The following is a 22,499-nucleotide window of genomic DNA, read 5'->3' as shown; positions in this document are numbered from 1 at the left end:
CGTTTTCACGGATAAGCCTACACGCATATATGAGGTGCCTTAAAAAATCGTTATATAAACATCATCTCTGGGGCAGGTGCCGCCAGCCTCAGCACTTACTGAGCACTTGCTGTGTACAGGGCACAGCGCTCCCTGAATGCGGCTAACCTTCGCTTAAACGCTTTCAAATTTCGCAGTTTGAAGAAGTTGTGGCAATCACGCCGATGGCCCGAATCAAGGCAGAGAGGCCAACGTTCTGAAAAATTACATAACTCCTGGGAGAGGCAGTGCTTTTGCACAGATTGCCCAAATATTTTCTTTCTCCGTCGGCTCCCCCAAACCTTGGAGGCCAACAGACAACTTTGCTCCCCAGCCCTTCTCCCTCTTTTGTCTGCTCGTCAGACTCGTTTTCCACCTTTGTATCGCTCCTTTTAGACGTGAAAACAAACACGCGAACGGCCGGTTGGCAAGGAGACGAGGCACGAGGGGAAAGTGCAGCCTCCCGTCGCCCCACGCCGCCGCGCTCCGGGCGCCTGCGGAGCCGGCCCAAGCCCCCGGCCCGGGGCCGCCGGGTGCCCGCGAGGCTGCGCCCCGGCGGGCGGGCGAGCGGGCGGCGGGCGCAGGGCCCGGCGGGCGGCGGCGGCAGCGGCGGCGGCCCGCGCCGAGTCCAGTCCGCGTTTTGCGAGTGCACACGAGTAATCAGAGAGAAGTGGATAATAGTTGCTCGGGCTCGCTCGGCTCCCTCTCATGCCATGCTGGGCCCGATAGGCTCAGTCAGTCGTGTATTTACCCATATCCGGGTTAGAGAGGAAAAGAGAAAAGTTTCATTTAAACCTGAACTAAAAACTTTCACCATGAAATCACACAGCGGGAACAGGCCCAGACCGTAAGGCGTGCCTCCCGGTTCGGCTCCGGCGGGGCCTGCGGAGGGGGAGGGGGCTCGCTCGATTCCCGTCGGGGCGTGTGGATGCGCACAGGAGGGGCCGCTGACTAAAAAGTGGGTTTTATTGTCTCCCCCCGCCCCCCGCCCGGCCTGGCCACGCCGCGGCGATCATGGCCGCGCGGGCAGCAGCGGCGGCGGCGGCGGCGGCGCGGGCGCGGGCGGGCAGCGGCGAGCGGCGGGCGCCCCCCGGGCCGCGGCCGGCGCCCGGGGCCCGGGACCTGGAGGCGGGGGCGCGCGGCGCGGCGGCGGCGGCACCGGGACCCATGCTGGGGGGCGGCGGCGACGGCGGCGGCCTGAATAATGTGCACCACCACCCCCTGCACCCCCGTCACGAACTGAACATGGCCCATAACGCGAGCACGGCGGCCGCCGCCGCCAGCACGAACAGCGCCAAGAGCGGCGGCTCCGAGGCGGCTCTCAAGGAGGGTGGAAGCGCCGCCGCGCTGTCCTCCTCCTCCTCCGCGGCGGCGGCGGCGTCCTCCTCTTCCTCCTCGTCGGGCCCGGGCTCGGTTATGGAGACGGGGCTGCTCCCCAACCACAAACTGAAAACCGTTGGCGAAGCCCCCGCCGCACCGCCCCACCAGCAGCACCACCACCACCACCATGCCCACCACCACCACCACCATGCCCACCACCTCCACCACCACCACCACGCACTACAGCAGCAGCTAAACCAGTTCCAGCAGCAGCAGCAGCAGCAGCAGCAGCAGCAGCAGCAGCAGCAGCAGCAACAACAACAACAACAACAACAGCAGCAGCAGCAGCAGCAGCAGCAGCAGCAGCAACAGCAGCAGCAGCAACATCCCATTTCCAACAACAACAGCCTCGGCGGCGCGGGCGGCGGCGCGGCTCAGCCGGGTCCCGATATGGAGCAGCCGCAACATGGAGGCGCCAAGGACAGTGCCGCGGGCAGCCAGGCCGACCCCCCGGGCCAGCCTCTGCTGAGCAAGCCGGGCGACGAGGACGACGCGCCGCCCAAGATGGGGGAGCCGGCGGGCGGCCGGTTCGAGCACCCGGGCCTGGGCGCCCTGGGCGCGCAGCAGCCGCCGGTCGCCGTGCCCGGGGGCGGCGGCGGCGGCGGTGGCGGCGGCGGCAGCAGCGGCCCGGCCGCCGTCTCGGAGTTTAATAATTACTATGGCAGCGCTGCCCCTGCTAGCGGCGGCCCCGGCGGCCGCACTGGGCCTTGCTTTGATCAACATGGCGGACAACAAAGCCCCGGGATGGGGATGATGCACTCCGCCTCAGCCGCCACCGGAGCCCCCAACAGCATGGACCCCCTGCAGAACTCCCACGAAGGGTACCCCAACAGCCAGTACAACCATTATCCGGGCTACAGCAGGCCCAGCGCGGGCGGCGGCGGCGGCGGCGGCGGCGGCGGCGGTGGCGGAGGAGGAGGAGGAGGAGGAGGCAGCGGAGGAGGAGGAGGAGGAGGAGGAGGAGCAGGAGCGGGAGCTGTGGCGGCGGCGGCCGCGGCGGCGGCGGCAGCAGCAGCAGCAGGAGGCGGCGGCGGCGGCGGCGGCGGCTATGGGGGCTCGTCCTCGGGGTACGGGGTGCTGAGCTCCCCCCGGCAGCAGGGCGGCGGCATGATGATGGGCCCCGGGGGCGGCGGGGCCGCGAGCCTCAGCAAGGCGGCCGCCGGCGCAGCGGCTGGGGGCTTCCAGCGCTTCGCCGGGCAGAACCAGCACCCGTCGGGGGCCACCCCGACCCTCAACCAGCTGCTCACCTCGCCCAGCCCCATGATGAGGAGCTACGGCGGCAGCTACCCCGACTACAGCAGCCCCAGCGCGCCACCGCCGCCGCCGCCGTCGCAGCCCCAGTCCCAGGCGGCGGCGGCGGCGGCGGGGGCGGCGGCGGGCGGCCAGCAGGCGGCCGCGGGCATGGGCTTGGGCAAGGACATGGGCGCCCAGTACGCCGCTGCCAGCCCGGCCTGGGCGGCCGCGCAACAAAGGAGCCACCCGGCGATGAGCCCCGGCACCCCCGGCCCGACCATGGGCAGATCCCAGGTAACCCCCGCGCCGGCCGGGCCTGCTTCCGCCGCGGCGGCCTCGCCGCGCGCCTCGAGCCCTAGTTTCTTTCTTTCCGCGTACTTTTTCTGCGTCTTCTACTGGGGGGGAGGCGGGGGCGAGGCGCCCAAAGCCATTTTAACTCGCGGCTGCCTCCCTCGGAGGTTGGGGAGCGGGGGGCGTCCGACTGCGCGCCCGGGGGCCTGGGGAAGAGGGTCGCGCCGAGGGCCGGGACGCGCGCTGGGATGGCCGGCCGCCGAACACCCCCGCCTCGCCACCCCACCCCGGGCTCGGAGCCGCGCGTCCGGAGCCGGGGACTGCGCCGCGAGCGAGCGGTGTAGGCGCCGGGGACGGCTCGGGCGGCTTTTGTAACCGAATCGGCGCTCTCGGCCGGTACGGTCTGGGGAGGGATATTGACCCGGTCTTCTCGGTTAGCGCCAACAATAAGCCTTAACCGGGAAAAGAATGAGGAACTTTGTCCTACCTCCTACCACACCGCGTTCCCTCTTAGCCTGCAAGGTGAAGGCAGGAAAAATAGGTTAGCTTTGTGGCAACCGAGTGTGTTTTTCGTAGTTCTTCCCCGGCTATTCAGACATACTCAGTGCGAGCTTTGGGTTGGAATGCTTCGTAGCAAAAATAATACCCCAATTTACAACGACGTGGAGGTAAAATATTCTAAAAGAAATCGATTCATTCCTTCCTGGGAATAGCCAGGAAATCCATTATTTGGCTTACGGGCTGCTTGAAAGGAGTCACCTTCAACAGATAGGCTATGTTAAAGGGACGCATTCCGGTTAAATTGAACTTATTTTGGTCATGGATCAGGCATACATTTTATTCAGCAAGTCCAGGAAAATAGCAGACCAGTGAAAATTGATCTTTTTGGATCGGATTTATTTGAATTTTCTTTAATTTGCTGTCACCCAGGTCCCACAGCGTTATTAGGAAGTGTCCTGCACTCTTGCTGTTTCTTGCTCGTAGGCTGAGCCTAAAGACTGACTTGATCTCCTTTGCAAGGTTTGGAATTTGAATTGTGGAGGTAAACTGGCTGTAATAGTCTCCAGACAGCTGCCTCTGAGTTGACATCTAATCTGCCATCTGATTGGCTCCCCTCTCACCATTGGGCATTTAGCACTGCTGATGTAAATAGAAGTGCTGAGCAGTACAGTCACAAAAATTCTTGCCACAAATAATAACTGAGCTCTATTACAAGCAGATGTAAGGTTGAATATTATTTAAAGCTTAAGTTATTATGAATCATAGTTATTAATAAGAGGATTAAATACTAAAAACGTTATGCTGGTGTCCAGTACACTGGGCATTTACAAAATCAGATCTTTGACAGTCCTAACGTGGACATGCATCTATCACGGACTTTGAATGTAGGATGAGGATATGACAATTGAAAAATAATTAAGCCAAGAATTTCACCAGTTTTTAGATTTGTAAAGCTTTTGTGAAAGTGCCCTTTACAGACAGATTAAACTGTGCAAGAAATGAATTGTCAGCCCACGTAGTTTAAAATTAAAAATTATGGCGTTAAAATTTTCCAGTTTCTGAGATGCAACAGTTTCTTCCAGGGATACTTAATGAGCTTTATAACAAGATTAAAGCTGTATTTCTAGTAATGTGTGTTTTAACAGTTCTCATTGTTTTAAGATGTTTGTGGATGAGGAATTTTAGTTAAATTGACCTAATAGGTAAAAATCACAAAGTGAGGAAACTAATTTGTATACTTTGTATACAACAATCAGGGAAAAATGGATAGTCTTGTGAAATACTAAAAATTATTTTATATTTGCTTCTGGTTTGGAAATATAGAAATGCTCTAGGATTTTTTTTTTTCTCTTCTTGATTATTTTGTTCGGTTCGGTGATGTGAGCCTTATTTGAAGTGCTTACACATGTATTAGGGAAACTATCACATGCAAGCTGTGCTGGGTGTGTTTTTCCCAACTAATCTTTCTCTCAGTAGACATCTTAAATGCTGTGAAAGTTTTTAAAATTCTAATTTGTTAGAAAGGAATTAACAGTGGTTGTAATACATGTTTTCACTCAGCTAATTTATTTTAGGAAGGTGTATTTTAATAACAACCATATCTTAGAGGAGAGACATGTCAGACTGAATACAGGACTGAATTTAACAAGATAATCATGTGAATCCCTAGCTGAGGACATTAGTGTCCACTACTTTTAAATCTTTAGCTACTGGAGTTTTACTTTTAATGAAAATATATTTTCCTACTCTTGGTAGAAAATTTGTGATATCAATTTTTATCTTTGATTCACACAAGTAAAAACACAGAGAAGCCTTGTGTAAATAAACCCATGTAATTAATTTTAAAAACATTTACTCTGTCAGCTTTTAAAGGGATAGTTTAAAATTCACGTCTTTGTAAACTAGAACGGAAGGATGATAGAGGCAGATGTATTATGTAGGTCCTTGTTACTTTACAGTATTATTTCTTAATGGTACCAATCATTTTAAGTATTTTGTTTTCTTGGAATGAGAGTGAATCCATTATGTCCTCAGTGTGTCTCTTGGGAATAGGTTTTTTATTTTTGAGGGGGAAGAAAAATGCCGGGCATATGACCTAGATTCACAGATTTCTTTTAGATACTTTGCCGTGTAACGTGTGGAATGTGTCTTTTTTATATTTTTCCTTCTTGGAAGGCTAGTTTTTATTGAGTATTTGTTAGGATGATTATGATAAGAAATAGTTATTTGTCCAAAATATTAAATTACTGTGTAATTATAGGCCATAAACTACTGTTAAATCACGTTGTTAAATGATGAAATTTTCTTGTGGCTTTAGCACATTTAGTTTCATTTTTGATTTTAGGAATGGTTTATATTGGGTGGCAAATCTTTTTATAATTGGAAATAGAATATATGTGTATATCGTATTGGGGGGTCTTTTTTAAAAGTGAAATAAGCCATTTTATGATACAGTTTGTTACTGGGTTTTTGTAAGATAAAGGAGGTAGAGGAGTCTCAAATGGAGTACTGAGGTCTACTCACGGAGCCAAGATTTTATAATGTCTGCATTTGTGCTGAATTCCATTTATTTTATTTTAGCCTTAGTTTTATAGAATATAGTACAGTGTAATTTTAAAAAAAGCCTTATTTACCATTAAAAGAAGCAGCTAGCTGGCTTACAAAGCAGGAAGTTACAGACTGGTTCCTGATTACCTTAAAATTTGTATAAGATACATTATAGCATAACATAATTCCCCACTTCCCCTCCCAGTGAAATTTTAGCCTATCTGATGTTGTAAATCTTGTAAAGAAATTATTCTGCCCTAAGTTGATATATTTGCTGAGATATAGCTGGCTGGCTGGCTGCTCTGTAGTCAGAGAAGGTGGAATTGGCAACTGTGGTCATAGAAAAGGCCTATCATTAAAAACAAAACAAAACAAAATATAACAAAAATGTTTAAGAGTTTTCTGTTTTCCTAGGTTACCTGGAATGAAATTACACATGGCTTAACATTTTTTTTTGGGGGGAGGGCATATCCTCACTTCTGTGTACTTACTTTTGACGTTTTCTTTTTTTTAATAACTACTCTTTAAGACAATTATCGCTTAAATTTATGTTTATATTAATACAAAATTGTTAAGTATGTTCTAGGAAACATCATATTCTTACCTTGGGTCTGTAATGAGAAACCTTAATTCCCCTTTTATCTTTGGTTTTGCTTTTTATCTATATTTAGGAATGAATTTTTGACAGGGCTTTTTCTACTTGCTTCATTTTTCCCCAGCATCATATTGTATCAGAAGTATCACAAGTGTGTTGTGGAGATGGAAATAATCCAAGTCACCCTTAGACACTTATACTAATGTACTTTTCCTCTAAATAGCATGTTCTTTCATTAGGATTGACAGAATAACATCTTCACTCTGGTATGAAAATAGTATTAATTCTGGTTTGAGGACCAGTTCTGAAAATGTAAGACCATGTGGAGGAAGACTCATAAATTTGGTAGTTTTATCAGATACATATTTAAAGAAAACAGGTGTAAGAGAATGGGGTCAATTTTAAGTTCTATTTCTTATTAATGGACTTTATCACTTTATAATTTGGGGCACAGTGTACCTTAAATGGCTTCAGTAGGATAGATACCAACATGACAGGCAAACTGAAAAGATGATCATTTTGTTTATTTATACCCTGTTCTTTCCTAGGAAGAGAGTAGTTTGATTTAAAATTTGTTGGAGGGGGGGTCCTCAGGAATTATATTTATTTTGAAGACTGATTTGGACATGTAAACTTTGGCTGTATTGTATTGGGAACTATATAAACATTTGCCCAGTGCCCTAAATTTGGAGGTTTTTCTCATTACAAGAATGGCGCTGCTCAGTTAAAGGATCTGTGTACTTTGATCCATCACTGAGGAAAAGGAACTAATAATTCACTTGTGTCACTTTCATTTTGGCCTATGTGTAGATTCGTAAATTTGAGGGTTATATTTATATTTGAAAGAACTGTTGTGTATTACTTAAGACAACAGATTTATGGGGGCTCACAAGGAATGTTAATAAAACTCAAATTCTTTTTTTTTTCTGCAGTAATTAGATTTTCAAAATGGTTGTTAAAAATTTTTTTATGACATTTTATAATGCTGTTTATACTTATGGGCCACTTCCACATCTAAGCCTCTTTGGAATGGGATAGGTGTTGGTCTCCGGTCTTTTCCAAGGTGTTCTTTCTTCATCAGGAGATTCGTGCAGACTCTCTGTGGATATGTGAAGTGGAGCCATGTACTTACTGTGTGTGTGTAAGTGTGTGTGTGCGTGCATGCGTGTGTGCTGGAGGCCGAGGAATCCCTATTTGAGTTCTCTGTGTTTCTGAGGTGTCCAGTAAGAACCAGGCACAACTGCTTGTCTCCCAAGGATATATATCATATATCATAGATGTAGAACTATCATGCAATATTGCTTTTCACAGTTTGGAGGCTATTTATACAAGACTAAGTGGCTCTTTTTGGCTTAATTAGGTGATAGAATTAATTTTGATCTAAAAACTTGGTATACATTAGTGACTTTTTCTCTTAGAATTTTGGTGGAAAGAAAATGATACAGGTATTGGTACTGAGGTATCCTTAAGTATCCCCTTCTTTTGCCTTACGCTAACCTAGGAATGAATGGAATTGTTGGTATATGCACACTGGAGTTTTAACCTAAACAGTTCACCCTAATTGAGTGACTGAGTGACTTTATCAGATTAAAATATGGGCTTCCACAGTAAGTTTTCAGCAAACATGTTCTGTTTTCAAAGGCTTTAACTTGGAGTAATTCTAAGAAAACGATTTCCCTAGATTTACTTATTTGAATAGCATCCAATAGGCAGTTTTCAAACCCACTTCTGAATGGATCAGTGCCAAGAATATTAGAAGGCTACTGAGTTTGACAGATGAACTAATGATGAAATTAATTTGTTCCTTGAATGATATTTATTGCTCGGAAAAAGACCAAAGCTCTAAAATCTCAAGCATATCCGGTTTACCAATAGACACTCTTATTTTAGGTAGGTGGCAGCAGAACCTGGACGAGATCTGTCAGAGCAGGCATTTCTTTTGAATTGAACGAGATGCAGCTTCTCCTCACCATCTTCTGGAGGATGCTCTTCTCAGCATCTTGTTTGGGCCTTGGTCAAAGGTGAAACTTGAGAATCAGACAAGTCATTACTTATTAGGTGACTCTGGAGGGGAAGCCATATTTGATGAAATCCAGAAGAAAATCCTAGACCACATTTTTAAAAATATGGGAGGCCAAAAGAATTACATATACTTTTTTTTATTATGATAAAATATACGTAACATAAAATCTACCGTTTAAACCATTTTTAGGTGTACCGTTCATTGCCATGAAGTCCACTCATGCTGTTGTGCAACCATCACCCCATCCATTTCCAGAACTTTTTATCTTCCCAACCGAAATAAAAAGTTTCTTCATGTCAGAACTTCATATTGTTAGTTATTAATGTGTATTGCAAGCAAAATAATCTTTCTAGAGCTGTTGAGTCTTGCTGCTTCATAGTTTGATGGTAAACCCTTCCTCAGATGTTCCCTCACAGCACTCATGCTCTGTGTGTGTGTGTGTGTGTTTACGCCACTACTTCCTTCCACTTCTAACTTGGGGGTGATCTTCTTCCCAGGTTTGGTCTGTTTGGAAATGTGTTTTGTGTAGGTTGGTTGTTTCACTGTCAGGTCATTAAAAGTTTAAAAGCAGCTTTCTGAAGACTTTCTGTTTAAAGGTTTGAAATACTTTGTTGAGAGAAACGTGGTACTTGGTTAGATAATAGGACATGAAAATGAACTGTTCACATGATCATTTCCCCCTTTGCTTCTCTCATCTTTTGCATGTTAGCCTCTTTTCAGCACTGGTTTTATCTTTCTATATTATGGAAATCATTTACAATGTTAATTTTTTGCCAGTTTTGTGTTAAGTTTTGGGCCATCCCAGCCCCCCAAGCCTGAGCAAACATCCATGTGATGCTGTGTCTTTTTCCATAGTGTTCTGGGCCCCAAATTTGTGCTCCCCCTTATGTTTTTAATTAGTAGTCCTCTGCAAAATTGCAGAAATTCTTTGTATGTGGAAAAATTCCCAAATTAAGATGATCGGTCTTTTAATTAAATTTAGAGGCAGCTGCAAAGGGATGCTTCTTGGATCCTGGCTAGTCTTAGAAACACGCTATTTTGTGTGTAAAATTTGGAATTGTATTTTAGCGGCCATTGATGCTGCTGTGTAGTTAGATCTTTAGATGATCAGTTGTGTACCTTAACACTGAAGTCCACAGAGGACACAGAAATTGAGCTGTGATTTAAGGAAGCAACAGTGATCTCTTACAGGGTAAGCGTTTAGCATTTGTCTATGCTCTGAGGTTTAGGCTAGCTAAGTATCTGCTCCAGGTGATCAGTTGGCAAATGTTCATTGAGCACCCATTTTTGTCATCAGCCCTGTGCCGGCCACTGCCGGTTGCTGGGGTCTGGGGACCGCTGCTGCCACTCCTGTGCACAGTGGAGGGAGACACGCTGCCACCCCCGGCTCCCCCTGAACTTAGGCCTGGCATGTTGGGCATCGTTGACTTAGAACTGGCTCATTTAAACAAAGTGCAGATCGCAGCCATGTGGGTCAGCAGTCTGTCGGCCTGCTTTTTGGGTGGGAGAGAGTGGATTTTGGCAAAACAAATAATTGTAGATTGTTGTGATATGGCTGATGTGAGCTAGTGACTCTTTTCCCTTTCTACCAATCAATTACGGGCTTAGTGCCACAGCAAAATAAAGATCCCACTATAAAGAATAATAGCTAAAAGAAGAAAAATATAATCACTTTGAAATTTATATAGAATGGTCCTTTTTCTTTTTCTCAGTTTTCTATATTACATAGGCTCTTGGAGAAAAGTTAAAACAGTCTGCTCAGATTTAGGAAGATACTTGGATTGCTGGAGTATTTTTGGTAACTGTTTAGATAATGTATGCTGGCTGAGGAGTAAATTCAGCTACTGCTTCTGGGTCCTGAAATAAACCTTTCAGAAAGCGAGGCATTGATGATTAGTGGAGGCTGTTCCAGAATTCTTAGTATCTCCTGTTTCTTTTTGTGCTGAGCATCTTAAAAGTTAAACCACTCACTGTACTTCATAGCCTTATTTTGAAATGACTGGTAATTCTAAAATTTGTCTAGAATGTGGCATCTAATTTCTGAAAATTTAAGAAGCAAATTTTAAGATCCCGGGACCATATATTTATACATATCAAGCTCTAACCCCGTTTTAATATCCTTTAAATTTTCTGCTTTCAGTATGTAATTTTTATAATAAATTCACTTTACCCAATGAATTATAAATGACCTTGGAAATAGAAATGTAAAACATTGCTACTGCTGAGCAAGAATCTGTCTGAAGAAGCAGACATATTTCTAAGGGAGCTGGTATGTTTGTTGTATATTAGTTTATTTCTGTGATTTTGAGGATTTATGAGAGAATGCGAATGTATTACAAGGCATCCTGACGTAATGGAAAGATCGTGGGCTTCGAGTTGGTAAGACTTTGATTCACTCGTAGGCTTGCGTGCCCATTTTCTCTGAGATGCGGCCGAGGCTCAGTTTCCTGACATGGAATTTTGCGCTGAGCAGGACTGTCACGGAGGTCATGTCCGCAAATCCTGCGGATTGTTACGTGGTCTCTCTTCTTTTCCCTCCTGTCTTCCCATGGCATAGTGAGCCCCGAGTTCCTGTTGTCTGCCTGGCCGTGCTGCGCTTCGGGGTGTGGTCGGGGTGTGGTCGCAGAGAAGCCCCTGCCTCCATCACTTCGGTGACCCCAGTCCCTCCCAGCTGCAAAATCCTCTGCTGCTTTGAATTTTAAAAAATACAGTGCCCAATCAGCTATGCACCGCTGAACATCTTATTAAACTATACTGGATCCTGGACATGTTCAGTGAATATAAACTGAGGCCTATGCAAATACACAGATTTTGTGGATACCACCGCAGTGTCCCTCACAAAATGTAGTTTTGTACAGATTGGGACTCTTGTCAGCAATTGCATGACTTGGTTTTGGTTGACCAGTGGAGCCCATGGCAGACTAATGTCATTGAGTCTGAGCTGCTGCCTCACAGTGTCCCATCCTTAATATTAATCAGTAAATTCTGAGAATTATTCCTTTCTGATACTTTTTAGACCTTTCCACTTTCATGATCTACCCAAATGACTAGCTTTTTAGGGGAAGTACTTTTTGCAAAGGAACAAGTTTCAAAAAATTAAAACTAGGCTTTGGGATTCTGAGGGGTGGACTTTGGTCTCTGATTTCATGGTTAAGTAACTTACTTCTGCATCTGTTTCAACTTCACTGAATATGTGAGTCACACTTGGTCCTTAGCAAGATTATAATTTACATATCAGGGAAGCTTAGGGTTGCTCTGCAGTAGTCAAAGCTGCAGATGTCAAAGCTGAGCATGCCGAGGGCCTATCTCAAATATGTAGGTAGAGAGGAACAGGTTTTTTTTTTTTTCCCCCCCTTCCTTCCTCTTGTTAATGCTGAGATTTATAAAAGTATCAGGGACAAAATTTAATTCTATTATGAACAAATACTTACTCTGAGCACCACTTGGTGCTTAAGATACAAAGAGTAAATATAACATATGATCCATAATTTTCCCTGGTGAATTATCATAGACTCCTGGAGTTTTACAAAGTGGAAATTAAAATGAATGGCTACATTATTCTCCTGCAGTTCTGTGCAGAAAGACTATATCCCTCAAAGTGCATCATCTAAGAACTGTTTGAAGAGTAGTTGATAATGTATCCAAAGTGAAAATTTCCTTATGAATATATTATACATCTCCAACAACAGTTTCAAGGTAATCTGTTCAGTTAGTGTTTCACGGTCTTATGTGGAAGGTCACTGTGCTTACAGATTGTTCTTAGGTGCTGTGACATTGATGAGAAAGTGATCTTAATTTGGATTTTGTTTTGGGTATCCTATGGGGATTTTTCAGCTAAAGCAATGACTTTATAGTGTCATAAGCATGAAGGATTTAGAATTCAGTTCATTTGGGGCGCTGGGTAGGTCAGTCGTTAAGCATCTGCCTTTGGTTCAGGTCATGATCCCGGGGTCCTGGGATCGAGTTGTGCATCAGGCTCCCTGTTCAGTGGGGAGCCTGCTTCTCCCTCTCCTCCCGCCTGTGCTTTCTGTCACACACACACACCCTCTCTCTCAAATAAATAAAATCTTGTTAAAAAAAAAAAAGAATTCTATTCATTACCTTCACTGTATTGAACAGTCTCCTCCTGTGTGTTAGGCCTTTAGGAGTATAGCAAGAACCAGGGCATCAGGCAGATGTTTGTGGAGAGCCTACTGTGCGCCTCTTATTGTGGTGGATGATGAGTTCCTTGGTGACAAGGACACGGATCTTGATGGATTGACAATGCAGTGACTAAGGACTAGTAAATGTGCTACACAATATAGTGTTACTGGTTCAGTGGGAGAAGTCCTGATGCTAGTGGGACATACCGCAGAGATGAGCTCGAGGTCGGGGGAGAAGTAAGAAGGCTCTGCACGCTAACTGAGGTTGAACAAGCTGAGACCTGGTTAATGAGCAGATGTTCACTGAGTTAACCAAGTGACGAGGCCTGGAGATGGAAGCAGGGAGGGGCAAGGGCAAGAGCCAGCAGGTTACAGAACCTGGAAGACTGGACGTGGACTACCTGTGTGACCTTGGGCAAGTGACTGCACCTGCCTGTGGTTCGAAGTTACCTTCTGTCCAAAGAGATGGGAAAGAAGACTTAACCCATGGAATTGTTTGAGGCAGTACACCTGATAGAGTGCCGACGTACTACCTGGCAGGGAAGGGGCTGTTTTCAAAAAGTAACAACAGATTGTATTTTGTCTCGGGCAAGGAATGAAGATGAGTTAAATGTGGTTCTGTATTAGTTAATTTAACAAGTTAATTTAACAGCCTGTTATTCTTTCCTCTCAGAACAAATGGGTTAACATTTGAAGGTTATTTCTAGTCCAGACAGTTTCAGTTCTTTATTGCCTGATGTGTCTGTACCTTGCCAAGTGTTTAGGGAAAGTGAGTGATGGGGCAGTTGACGACATTTTAGAAAATTTCATTTTAGAAAAATGGCTACTGTCATTTGCTAGTCTCTTTACAGTCATATTTTTTTAACTGGTAAGGAAAAATAAATTCAGATCGATAATTGAGGTGTTTAATTTCACCATCATCAACATTTAGTGACCTTGGTATAGGGGCACTTTACCAGATAAAGAGATATCCAGGGAATCTTTGAAAATCGTTACACATTGTGTCGTTCATTGGTCAGTGTAGAGGAATATCCTTATATTACGCAGTGAATATTGGCGATTACAATAAATAAGATAGTTTGTGGAATATTTTTATTTTACCTACTATCCCATTTAATTAGAAACATGGATTGAATAACTCTGGCCTCATGAGCAATTTAAATTTTGAATCAAAGGAAATTCGCAGTAGGCAGACAACTTGCAAATTGGTGAAATGGATCTTTGGCTTTTAATTAATTTTCTCCATGTGTTAAAGAAGTAGTTTATTAACTGGTGAAAAGTTTTAAAAATTGTAGTCATGTTTGTTAGGATTTTGCTGCGTTTGAAAGTCTTCCCTTTCCCGATTCTTGTTGCCAGCCCTTTTCATTTTCATTTGCGCAGAGAGAATGCTCAGGAAGGTGCATGTTACAGCAGGCAGGAGTGTGCCTTGTGAGTCTGGGTTTCTCCCCTTGGTTTCTCCCCTTGGTGTACGTTATGTGTGGCAAGACTTGGTTTTCCCTCCTCCACTGAGACGTTTGTCAGAAGTATGAGCACTTTAAAGCAGTAGCGTTTTACTTTTATTCAGCAATTAATTAGTGAAGATAGAACGTGAAAAGCAATTTTGTGTTTTGTCTTTTATTGTGCATTAAGTTCCTATAGTTTTCCGTATTGCTTTCCGTATTAATGAGGAGGGAGAGGAGAACGGAGGAGAAGATGAATTTTATTTAAGACAGTTACGTTCGGGTAACTTAAAGGAATGTGCTTTTTTAGTCTATAACTACCCTTTCCTGGTGTTTCATGGTTCTCTGAAGAAGTAATGCAGAGAAGTTGTAATCAGCTGTTAAGATATTTGAGCCAACTGGTTGTCAATATGTTGAAGTCTTATTCTTGGTGCGTCTAGAAACTTCATATAAATGCATTTTATGAAGAAGGAGGTGTACCAGCCTGGCTACACTGGTAAGGCTGAAATCTGGATTTGATTTGCATATGTGGTATTTTTTAGGGACTCGCAAAGTTTCACACATGAAATAAACTAGGTAGTGTGTACGGCATCACATGATCAAAATATTTTTCCCCTTACTGCTGCCAGAAGCTATCTATTGCTTTTCAACAATCTTACTTGTTGGGCATCATGCCAAGATGTTTAAGACAACCCCTTACGTGAGCTGTTCCATTCTTAACCTCTTTGACTGAAGTGCCGTGACCTTCACATATGTAGATTAGCCATGTGCTCTGTGAATTGAAACTTGCTGCCTCAGGAAGAAAGGGTTTTTCTTTTTATTCCACTGGGAATTTGACAGCCATTCATCCCTGACCTGGGCAGAGGTAATGCAAGGAAATTGGATTCAAATGGAACGCGGACAGATAACACAGGGAGGCAGGCAAGCTTTCTACCTCGCAGAGGTTGAAAATATCCTGCGGTAGAGAGAATGTGCTGATGTGCTGATGCGAAGGATCTGAAAAGCAACAGATAGCGAGAGAGATAGATAAATGCAGGCGTTTTGGAACAATGTCCTTTTAAGAAAGGAAGCTGTCATTATGGGCATTTCTAATTAACTTTGACTCTACTCTCGCTCTCCCTTTCTAACCCAAGTTTTTGAAATCTATTTTTGCATTTTAAAAAATTTCTTAACACGACTTGAGAATGAAATAACGCTAATATTATAGGCAAGTGTGGACTTACATTCATTTAACCTAGAGGAGTTTCTCAAAAGTGGAAGTCATTAGAAAGCTGGAGAGAGGACTGTATCACCTGTATCTAGAAGAATCAGCAAGTTTCTTTGTCTCTACGCTCTACAATTTTGAAGTGAATTGATACACAGAATTTGAGTCATGCGAGAGTTCTGAGTTTTGTAATGATTAATAAAAATAATTAATGAACAGAAATAATGAATTTTTGTATTTTTGTTAGACAGCTAGTTTTAAAGAATGTTCACCTTTGCTTTGTTGGTAAACATACTTGAAATTAAAGTAAAATTCAGTGTAAATACTAGTCGTGACACTTGATTAGGTTGATATGACAGAGTGTTGAGAAGGAAAGTTCTCATTATAAGAATAATGGGTCTGAAGTGGTACTCCAACTGGTTTCTTAGCAAAAGGACGGGATGATTAGGGCCGCCTCAAATTTATGAGTGCTTTCATGTGGCTTTCAGAGCTGAGCCTTTCCTGTGTACATCAGGGCTTGTGAAATATGGGTCAGGGCATCCGTTATGGGCTCTGTGGGAGGCGTCGTTGATACCCAGCCTATTCTGTGCGGTGCGAAAGAGGATGTGTGTGTGGGGAACGTGCTTTATGGATGGAGCAGGCTAAGAGGAGTATGCAGTTATCCCTTGACTTGAGGAAGACTTGTTTCCTTCCATATGTGGACTAATAAAAAAGCTAGAGAGAGTATCTGGTGGTGATCACGCAGCTGGTGGGGCCTTTCATGGATTTCCGTTAACACGGCAGACACAAGGAGTGATGGTCCATAGACGGCGGGACGCGGGTCTTACCAGCTTGTTCACGTGCAGTTTGCGAAGGTGGAGCAGCGAGTCAGTCCTCCCGGTGAGATGAGTGCAGGGCCCCGGTGAGGAGGGGCCTGCGCCTGAGAAGACAGGTTAGGAAAAGGAGCAAAGCAGGCGTGTGCTTCACGTCCGGATGGACAGGTGTGGAGGGGCTGTCCTGGGACAGCATGTAGCTGGGTACGGATGGGGCAGGAGAAAGGGTAGTGAGTCAGCAGCCAAACCTCGAGGGATTTTCCTTGTTTCTTTTTTTATTTTATTTTTTATTTTTTTTTCCTTGTTTCTTTTTAAATGGTGGCCTGTAATTTCATTTATTTATTTGACAGAGAGAGCACAAGCATAAGCAGGGGGAGGAGCAGAGGGAGAGGGAGAAGCAGGCTCCCCGCTGAACAGGAAACCTGATGCAGGGCTCCCTCCCAGGACCCTGGGATCATAACCTGAGCTGAAGGCAGACGCTTAATTGACTGAGCCACCCAGGCACCCTCCTAAACGGTGGCCTGTATGAAGACTGTTATATAGGGACATGGGAAATCAGCCTCTCCTTCTAGTCAGGTGTGATTGGTAAAAATATTACAAACACACTGCTTTCCACTCTTGGCCTCCCAAATAAAGAACTGCCCATTCAGATGTAGAGTTTCAGAAGAGCCTTGAATACAAGTGATAGAATAAAAGCAATAACAGTAATAATAGTCCCCGTCGTTGAACACTTACCTGTGTGCTAGCACATTACGTTGTTAATTGCGGTCTTTCAACAGTCTTGCAAGGCAGTCTCCCAATTTTATGGACAAAGTAAACTGGTAAAATTAAGAAGTTTGTTCACTATCCAGGTATGTTTGGTGCGAAAGCCTGTATTGTCTCCACAAAAGAAGTGGTTCTCAAATTGATTGTACATTGGAGTCACCCAGGGGAGCAGCCAGGGCCTTTGAGGCCCCCCACCCCCATTCCGGTGTCCTCAGGCTGTGAAATGGCCTGGATGCCCACTTTTCTCTTCCACAGAGGTTGGTTATTTATTTAAACAAAATTTTTTTTCTAAGATTTTATTTGTTTGTCAGAGAAACAGAGAGCATGGACAAGCAGGGGGAGCAGCAGGCAGGAGGAGAAGCAGGCTCCCTCTGAGCAAGGAGCCCAATGCAGGACTCCATCCCTGGACCCTGGACCCAGGACCCCCAGGATCATGAGCTGAGCTGAAGGCAGACGCCCAACCCACTGAGCCACATAGGCGTCCCAGTTACTGATTTATTTAGCGGTACAATTTAAATAGACTTTTTTGTTGTTGTTAAGACGTGTAGAAGAATTACATACTTATAATCGAGCTTTTACTATATTTTGGCTCCTTTGTCATACCAGGCAAAGAAGAAAGAATCTGTGCTTCCAGGGCACGAAGGTGGGTGTTGGATTTTTCTGGTGGTGTCACTGAGCATTAATTTACATCCGCCTGTCAGAGGAAACTCTGTCCTAAGATCTGGGTCATTGCTTGGAGTTACCGAGAGAGGCTATGAAATAGTCTGCTGCTGTTTGAAGAGCAGCGTAGCTTCTGTTCTGAGTTACTCACTCGTGGCTGTGACTGAAGTTTCTGCGACAAGGAGGTGATGGACCAGCATCTAGAACGGTGTCTACTCCTTAGTACCCACTTACTAAGAAGTAGTTTTGATGGGAGAATGGATGAATGGACCGGGCGGCGTCTCGGGGTCACGAGTTATGTGTGTTATGAGCCCAGAAATCTTAAATCCAAGAATGTATGAAAAGAGAATGGTTATGGGAAGGGAGGACAGGTGACAGTCTGGGACCAGAGGATTGGAGAGAAGGGAGAGCACAAGGCAGCTGGGAGCGAGAATTCTAGAGTGAAAAACCAACAAACAGATTTAATGCTCATCATGTGCCTGGAGTGAACTACTGTCGCGGCGAAAGTGGTAAGACAGAGTACCACCCCCCCCCCCCCAAATTGGCAGATCTTAAAATAATCGAGACGCTAATGCATAGTTACGAGAAGAAATGTAAGGCAGGAAAATCCTCCCAGTGCTTTGGTGAGGTCATTTCATGACATGCAGTCATGAGTATTTCTGTCTTTGCTGTTTTGCCACATGGCCATTCTGGAACCAGAGTCAGTGATATTGGGAGGATATTTAAAAAGCACTTGATCAGTGGACCCTGTCCAATCCCTGTTTGTTATTTACTTAGTGGCCAACTTCTAGGCTGACCGGGCCACAGAATGTTGGGACGTGTCCCAATACCCATCCTTTTAGTCTTTCTCTTCCTAGTTCTGTCTGATGGGAAGGTATGATACTGGGAAATTTCCCTTGTGTGTTCCTAACTAGTCTTCTCTTTTGAAACTTGTCAATAAAATCACATCTCACACCTTTAAAGAAAACCAGTTTGGCCCATAACTTTGTCATAGACACACGGTGTAAGTTCCATTCCACTTACTTAGTACTGTGGAGCAGTGGGGGTGGCAGGGCGGGTGCAGGGTACTGGCTCCCTTCACGACTCTTTCCTGGGTGTTCCGCTTGTGTTTTTCCTCACATCCTGACTGCTCCCAAGTTTGAGGTTGAGAATATTTCTTTTTTTTTTTTTTTAAGATTTTATTTATTTGACAGAGATTACAAGTAGGCAGAGAGGCAGGCAGAGAGAGAGGAGGAAGGAGGCTCCCCCCACCGAGCGGAGAGCCCGATGTGGGGCTCAATCCCAGGACCCTGGGATCATGACCTGAGCCGAAGGCAGAGGCTTTAACTCACTGAGCCACCCAGGCGCCCCTAGGTTGAGAACATTTCTGAATGACCTACCTCCAAAAGGCCATTTTTAGCTTAGAATGAAATGAAGGCTTTCCTGTCTTGTGTTTCCTATTTTCTAATACTACTTGATTTTGTTTCATTCTTTAGAGTAATGTATCATTACTGAGTAATCAGGGGTTTATAGTTTCTGAAGTTAAAGCTGACTACACCTAAGCCAGCTCAAGCAAATGAATTCACGGTCTTTTTCGAAGAACCCATAGGAAGAAAAAAACCCAAACTGGTAACATGTGTTTTAGGCTGTAGCTGTTTGTCACCAGCATGTCCTTTTCTCTAAGACTGGATCCTTAATTTTGTTTGGTTCTTCAGGCTTATGAAGGGAATGCACATTTCCGATGTCAGCAGTCACATTTTAATCTCATTCGCTATGGTAAAAGGTATCGTCTTTTGCTTAGAAAGCTATCACCTGTCTGCCTGGGTTGGTACTTCCAGAAAGTTTCTGTTGTAATGTATCGCTCATCCGGTGCAGGGTTTCCAGCAGTGCCAACGTAACCTTCTGAAACAGCTGAGAAAGCCTTCAGAAGATGACTGTCCCAGCACTCAGGAACCCAAGTCTGTCAGAGGCGAAGAAAGCCATTCCCTCCCTTTTCAGGCGTAGATGATAGTCATTTGGTTCTCCATGGTAACTTCCTTTTTTGTCATATTATCAGTACAAAGTGGAGGAGTGAGCCGAGCAGCTGTGGGCAGCAGGTGAGAAGTAGGGCTGCGGAGAAGCCAAAGGATGAGATGCGGCAAGTCGTGCCCGCCACGGGGAGGGAGCCAGCTGTGCTGGCTTGTCCTGGTGACCTTCTGGGGGAATCAGGTGAGAAACAGGCCAAGCCTTCCAGGCCTTGCTGTCTTTGAGAGCCTTGGACACCAATCTGGTAGGAGAAACCCCGAGGATAGTAATATGGGGACATTGGGAGGGCTGTCTTCCATACCCTAAGAAACCTTGGGAAAGAAGAATAGAAAAGCAGGGTTGGGGGTCGTGGGAGACTTTGAGGTTAATGGCACATACTGTGCTACTTCATCCTTGCCTCATTTAGCAAATAGATATTCGCATCTGGTCAGATGCTGATCTGTTTACCTGCTGGCTGAGAGCTAGTATTTCAGGTGCTGGGGACACAACCATGAATAAAACGCAGCCCCTGCTTTCATAAGGCTTACCTTCCAGTGACATTTAATCCCAGAGGTAGCAGAACAGCCTCTCCACGTGGGGATGACACCCTTTGTAATCGGGATGAATGGTGGCGCGGGGGGACTCAAAGAATTGGACACGTTCAAAAACTGGTTATTTACTAATGAGGCCGTATATGAATAGGTAATAAAAATTGCTTTCTAAAGGAACAATCGGGGTCATTTCTGTAGTCTCAGAAATGCTCAGCATGCACCCGTTGTGTCAGAGGACCGCGATGAAACGTAGCGTTTTTATTCGCAGATGGCAGCCCCAGCGCGCCTTCATTTGGTCCTGGTTGAGAGGAGGAAGCCGGGCAAACGCAGAGCTCTCGGGCCGAGTCCACAGGGAGAAACCTGATGGTATTGGGACTCTCTGAAGGTGCTCACCTACTTTTGAATCATCCTGTGTATTTAGCGACAGGCTGTGGTTCTGGACACGTTGGGTTTGCGACGTGTTCAGAGGGCTGGCTGGAGATGCTCCTGGGCGGCTGGAAAGTACAGGAGGGGGATTCAGGCCCAGTATAGCCAGATGGGATCTAGGCGTGAGGCTCTGGTGGAGGATGGAGTCGATGAGATTGCCCGTGGGAGCGCGCGTGTGTGGGAGAGAGGGGTGCTGGGGGACACCCGGGAGCACTAATGTTGGAGGAGTGGAAGGGGAGCCAGCCGAAGAGCCAGAGAGGGAGATGGGAAGCGTGGGAGAGTCCCCCAGGAGCGACGGGGGACGGAGGTTTCTGGAGGGGGACACGCGTAGCTGTGGGAGGCCCCGAGGAATGTTCAGGTAAGAGTGGGTGCTGAGGTCTTGTCATTTGCTCACTGATGAGCAGGAGGGAGGCAAGCCGCAGCGGGCTGTAGGGTGACCACGAGGTGAGAAAGAGGCTTCCAGATGGTAGGAAGAGGGGTGCCTTTTTTTTTGTTTTTGTTTTGTTTTGATTTTAAATTTTATTAAACTGGGAGAGGGGTGGAGAGTTGGGTTTGCTGCGTTGCCTTCTTTGTGCCCAGGCCCTGTGCCCCCTCCTCCCTCAACGCCAGTGGCTCTCTCCCTCTGCTGTTGGGCTGGGCTCTGCCTGCGTGGAGACCAGAAGGGTCCTTTCTCTTGTGTCCCCAGTGTCGGATGCAGTGTCTGATACCCAGTGGGACCCAGTGTACAATCCACACATGTTACACGAGGTCCCTAACTTAGTCCTCGCAAGCCCTCGTATGTGACTGGAGGGGACCCATGTGCTTTGAGGAAGGCCAGCAAGTGATGGCCCCACGAGTAAGTGTGAGTCAGATTAACTCCAGTGCCTCTGCTCCCTGGGTCTTTGTTAAGGGTGGAGGATACACACATAGTCTGTAGGCCGAGGGGGAGGAGTTGCATTTTTGTGAAGATTACTTACAGACATTTCCACCTCCGTGGGAACATGGCCCCTCCGCACCAGTAGTCTCAGGCTGGGCAGTGGTCAGCAGGGGTAAAAGCTGTTACACACCTGCCCGTTACCAAACTTGTGTTTGGGAGCTGGCTTTCAGGGTTAACCCCTACAAGTTCTGAAAACGTTTGCTCTGTGTGTGTAAGTTAATCTTTGATGTTGAACTTATTAGACATGTATGGATTTTCTACTGTGTATTTGTAGAGAAACCATTCTTTAAATTACAACTTGCTACCCGTCCCCTTTCCCTCATGGTACCTGGAATCTCAAAAGGAAATCACTTGTTTTTCCATTGTACTGAAATGTGAAGTTTTGAGTAATTAGGAACATAAAATACTTTCTTGAACAGTTACTAGGTGTCAGGCGGTGCTAAGAACGGCTTGGCATGAATGAGGTCCTGTCATTGTACCCATTTTACAAATGAGTGAATGAAGGCATAGTCTGGATAAGCCTAAGGAGAGTATCTGGGTGACCCCTCATCTCAGAGGCTCTGCGTTTGCTCGCGGTGGTGCGTGGTGCAAGCAGGTGGATGAGTGCTCTGCATGTCTGTTGTGGAAGCTGCCACTATAATAGCGGTTTTTTTTTTCTTGATTTCTTACTTACATTCACATCATTTGATATTCTACGAGGATATTGGAAACGTCAGTGAAGAAAAATATCCCTTTCCCATAGATGGGATGTTATTGGCTTAGACATGGAAGATAGAATCTTCCAAGAAGCCGCATGGTGGGGGGGTATGTACAGCGCATCCCCCCTCCCCGCCAGTGGGCTAGAGGAGAGTCCTTTCCTTCTCTTGTCCTAGGAGAGGTGGCCCTAAGGCAGACTCCCCTTCTAGTCAGGACCCACGCCTTTGTTAGACGTGTCCCTTCTGTCCCTTTTGCTCTGCCAGTTAGGAAGCAGTTTTGAACCAAAATGCATTTCTTTTTTGATGAGAACGTGAAGG

The 22,499-nt window shown here is 45.8% G+C and overlaps 1 protein-coding gene across 6 annotated transcripts in view; it reads left to right on the top strand.

Annotated features, from left to right (window-relative positions):
* Positions 1–1,032: 1,032 nt before the first annotated feature.
* The window catches only part of ARID1B (AT-rich interaction domain 1B), a gene marked incomplete at its 5' end in the record, with an annotated part of 439,771 nt that continues 418,304 nt past the window's right edge, over positions 1,033–22,499 (top strand). For all 6 annotated transcript variants that reach the window (XM_080805572.1, XM_080805571.1, XM_080805568.1 and 3 more), the window contains one exon: positions 1,033–2,925. In XM_080805572.1, coding sequence (XP_080661698.1) covers positions 1,033–2,925 — 1,893 coding nt within the window. The remainder of the gene's footprint in view (positions 2,926–22,499) is intronic.

Source organism: Martes martes, assembly GCF_963455335.1.
Source record: "Martes martes genome assembly, chromosome: 6".
NCBI lineage: Eukaryota > Metazoa > Chordata > Mammalia > Carnivora > Mustelidae > Martes > Martes martes.
The sequence above is the reverse complement of the archived record's forward strand: the minus strand, read 5'-3'. Positions and strand labels throughout refer to the sequence as shown.